The 4,961-nt window shown below is 34.9% G+C and overlaps 1 protein-coding gene across 1 annotated transcript; it reads left to right on the forward strand.

Annotated features, from left to right (window-relative positions):
• Positions 676-1,971, forward strand: LOC109334079 (dof zinc finger protein PBF-like). The gene has a single exon (XM_019569652.1). It carries the CDS (start codon positions 866-868, stop codon positions 1,694-1,696), a length of 831 nt encoding a protein of 276 aa, XP_019425197.1. The 5' UTR covers positions 676-865; the 3' UTR covers positions 1,697-1,971.

Consider the following 4,961-nt stretch of genomic DNA (forward strand, 5'->3'; position numbering starts at 1 on the left):
GATTTTTTTGTTCATGTTTGTGTTTCATACTAATTAAAATATGTTTTTTAATTAAATAAAAAAGTCATAGAAACAAAATTATATTATTTGATAAAATTTGATTGAAATAAGATAGTTTTGTTTTTGGGAGATGTGATGTGTAATCCGGTCACCAAACCCATTAACCAAGGAGTCCAACTCCTCTCTACTGGATTTTAAGGGGAAACAATAACTATAATTTATTTTATTAAAAAATTAATTAAAACTAGGACTGTTGGATTTTTAATTATTTTTACCATGTGTCATATTCTCAATATGGTAATGGACTCTCCAGTAATGGAGAGGATCCAAATTCTTAACCAAGTGCCCCCTTAAACTCTCTCTCACCCCATCACAGATTGAGACCGTTTGTCCACGTTGCACCTCAATCCTCCATCACCATACCTCAAAAACTCCATTTTTCCCTTTCTTCTCTTTCTCACTTTGTACACTTCAAACTTTTTCAATCGTCTGAACATTTATTAATGGTGAATTGATACCAATACTTTGCTGCATATATGCTCTTAATGTTTTGTTCAAATTGGAAAGAAACATTTGCTTAATGCTTTAAATGAATTTTTTTGTTTCTTTTGGGTTGGTGGGCAAATATACATGCACAAGGCAATGATCTTAGTGGGTTTTGTTCATTGTACAAGAATTTCACAAGCCATTTACAGACACGTAGAACCATTCAGCATTCTCTTAATTCTCAAATATTTACACACTCTAAAACCCTTCATACTCATCCAAACCCACCTACCATTTTTTGGTATAATATAAATACAAAGCAACCCCTACACACAAGAACATCGTAGAAACAAAACAAAGATTGTAGAGTGATAGAGAAATGGAGCAAGATATAGGGCAAGGTATAGGAGGTGGAGAAAATGGAGGAGACATGAATCAACAACCTCCGCATCATCCTCCACCACCACAACAACCGCCGCAGCAATGTCCACGTTGCGACTCCATGAACACCAAGTTCTGCTACTACAACAACTATAGCCTGACGCAGCCTCGATTCTTCTGCAAAACCTGTAAGAGGTATTGGACACAAGGTGGAACTCTGAGGAACATACCTGTTGGTGGCTCTTCCCGTAAAGGGAAGCGCACTAAGCATGCTTCATCTTCGCAACTACAACTGCGACCACAACCACAAATCCAATCACACCGAGTAACACAGGAAGTGGTCCAACTCCCAAACCAGCCAAATTTGACAACTATGATGAGGCCTACTGCACCTAGGGTGGTTCAGCCAAATAGTTCTTATTACCAAGGTGGTAGTATTGGTGGTGGTGGTGGATATTTGTCTTCTTTTGCTGCAGTTCACTCAATGAACCCACCACCACAGCCTTTGGATCAGTCTCTGAATGTTATGGCATCTTCAAATTCTGGTCTTCTACCTGGCTTCAATACTGCTGCTTCTGGTTCTCTTGGCTCACAACCCTACCACCCTGGCCAAATTTACCCCCAGGGATTCTATCCAGAACATGGTTTCAATTACCCATCAAACATGGCTAATCATAGGGCACCTGATACTACTTTGTGGAATACTGTCAGCACCAGTTCTTCAATTAGTGGTAACACTCAGAACAATACTAGAGGTGGTGCCTCTTCTTCTTCTTCGGTCCCAAATCACTGGCCTAATCTTCCAGGGAATGGCTCTCATTATCAGTAATCCTATTGAGTTGTTGCACCCTGAAATATATACAGAGATGAAAGGCGCATATATATATATATATATGCGTGTTTTCAGCTCCATATGTTTTATTTCTTTATAGTATCCTAAAAGCTAAGGTTTATATATCTTAGCAAATTATGTATTGTGGAAACATTGGAAAGTAGGGAATTTAGTTATGAGCATATCCAATGTAATTTGAGAATTAGCAACCATACCCGCTTTTTATATTTTCCCGTGGGAAAGATTTTCTGTGTTGGGTTAGGTTTGGACTTTGGAAATTACATATATATTGCTTGATAATATATACAGCTATATAGCTGTAAGTTAAAGTTTTTTGTGTGCTTTTTTTATGATCCTTTTATGCTTTCTACTGGTTATATTATTGTTGAAAACATACTAGTTTCGATTTGTCAGTTGGACAGAGTTAAACTGAAGTCTAAAAGCAAAGTAGAATTGCTAATTAACTATAACTAAGGTCATATATTACAAATTACAACAACAACCAAATATTTATCCTATTAAGTAAGATTGACTATATGGATTGAACGATAATATAATTCTCATAAATTATGTTTATGAAAAAGTATATTAAAAATTAAAAGCATATTTGAATGATGGGATGACCATGGATAAAAAGTTGATGGAAAAGATGGTTCAATATGGAGCATGTGGTGGTGACTAAGGATTCAAATGTTCCTTCACTTTATAGACTCGTTTGTTTTATTCACAACATAATTCTGCTTTAGCTCCCAAGCTACCTATATGTGAGTGTTAATTTTCATTCTCAGAGTTATGATGCATGCAAAACTACGTTATTTGTCTTTGTATTTTGACGTTGTCAATTGCAAATCAAAAGGCACATGTACACTGCATGGTTTCCACCAACCATCTGATCATAAACTGACCCACTACTCACATGGGTGTTTCATTTTACTTTGACACATGCAACAAGCTATTTCTAGGAAATATCTTTTATACTACAATTCCTCTATCTCTATACCAAGCTAATAAAGTTATATCAATTAATAATGATTACTGTTTTATGATTGATGATAAATAAAATTACATATAAATTTTATTTATGTATCAAAACTCTATTGGACCGGTTGAGAGAGATAGAAAAAACTGATACATGTCACTCATTTTCACTTTCTTTTCTTTCATTAATGTACAGAGTTAAAAAAATTATTGAAAACTATATGGGTTTGTTTGGAATGAATGAAAATAAGAGGTAAAAAAGATGGGAGTTGTTTATTTTTCCCTGTCCGGAATGAAGAAAAAGCAGGAGGACAATAAAAAAGGTGAGGAGTTTTACAGTTTTATTTACATTTCATCTTTCACCCATATACTTAATTATATTTTATTTTCATTTATGTTATTTCATAGATAAAGTTATTTTTTTCGACCACTAAAAAACCACATCAATTTTACTAATTTTCTTCCCTCAATTATCTTTCTCAAACCATATATGGCATTGAGAGATATGGGTAGAAGCAAGAGTGAAAGCACCTCAAGGTAATGAGAAAATTGAGACTAGACATTCTTTCACACCAGAACAACAATATGCTATCATGATATTAATTCAACAATTAATGAGTCAAAAAAATCACAGTGCAAATCAAATTGGTCCAAGTCCTGATCAAGCAATCAAGACTGATCACCTTGCATTAGGTAATTTTTTATCTCTCTCAAGCAATAAGCACCTCAAGGATTAGTCCTTGGATCCTTGACACAAGAGCTACAGACCATGTCTGTAACTCCCTAGGTGAATTTCAAAATTTTAAAAGAATCAGTCCTTTGCCTATTACTTTGCCAAACTGAACTCAGGTGATTACTAATTACTTAGGGACAATGATGTTCACTGAGTCCCTATACATCACAGATGTTCTATACATTCCCAATTTCAACTTCAATTTAAAATCTATATCTAGGCTCACACGCACACTACCCTGCACACTGATTTTTACCAATAATGACTGCATAATCCAGGAATCACACTCCTTGAGGATAATTGGTGCAGCTGAATTAAAAGCAGAACTTTATGCATTGAAGCTAACCACCAGAAATCATTCTAAGCCCCATAATATCAATGTTTGCTCTAGCTATGATGATAAGAACTTATGGCATTCTAGATTAGGACACTTATCACATGATAAAATGCTTACTGTGCAAGTTTCCTTTCCTTTTATACAATGTAATAGAACTACTGATCCATGTGAAACTTGCCATTTAGCTAAACAACACAGACTTCCTTATTCTGCTAGTACAACTATTTCTCCCTACATTTTTTATTTAATCCATATGGATATATGGGGGCCTGTTTCTATACCCTCCACTTTTGGACATAAATATTTCCTTACTATAGTTGATGATAAGTCTAGATTCACATGTATATTCTTTATGAGGCAAAAATCTGAAACTAGCCAATTGATTAAAGACTTTACTGCATATGTTGAAACACAATTCAAGTAGAAAGTAAAATGCATAAGGAGTGATAATGGGAAGGAGTTCCTTATCAAGGAATTCTATCTTTCAAAGGGTATTGTCCACCAAACCACTTGTGTGGAAACCCCTCAACAAAATGGAATTGTTGAGAGAAAACATCAACATATTCTTGCTGTAGCAAGAGCCTTAATTTTTCAATCTAACATTCCCAAATGTTTCTGGAATTATGTTGTCTCACATGCCATACATCTAATAAATAGACAACCAAGTACCTTTATTGGCAACAAATCCTCTTTTGAGATATTACATGATTGCTTACCTGATATCAAAGACTTAAGGGTCTTTGGAAGCCTCTGTTTTGCTTCAACCCTAATTTCCCAAAGAGGAAAATTAGACCCTAGGTCTAGGAAATGTATCTTTTTAGGTTACAAAAATGGAACCAAAGGCTATATATTACTTGACACAAATACAAATGAGATCTTTATTTCAAGAAATGTCTCTTTCTTTGAATACATTTTTCCTTATGACAAGACTGATCATGACACTAGAGATGTACAAAACCTTCATATTCTGCCTCTCAACAACCAAGACCCTTTTTCCTATCAAATAGACAATTAGACTCAACTTGTACCAACACCTATACCTAATAAAGAAAGCCTTACAATTGACAACATCCCTAAGAATACTAAGCCTACTATATACCCTCAAAGAACTAGAAAAACTAAGTGAATACCATTGTGCCCTGGCCTCAAAATCCAATATACCAGTTACTACTAAATACCCAATCTGCGACAATATATCCTACAACTCCCTATCC

Source organism: Lupinus angustifolius, chromosome LG19 (genome assembly GCF_001865875.1).
Source record: "Lupinus angustifolius cultivar Tanjil chromosome LG19, LupAngTanjil_v1.0, whole genome shotgun sequence".
In the NCBI taxonomy this organism is placed as follows: Eukaryota; Viridiplantae; Streptophyta; class Magnoliopsida; order Fabales; family Fabaceae; genus Lupinus; species Lupinus angustifolius.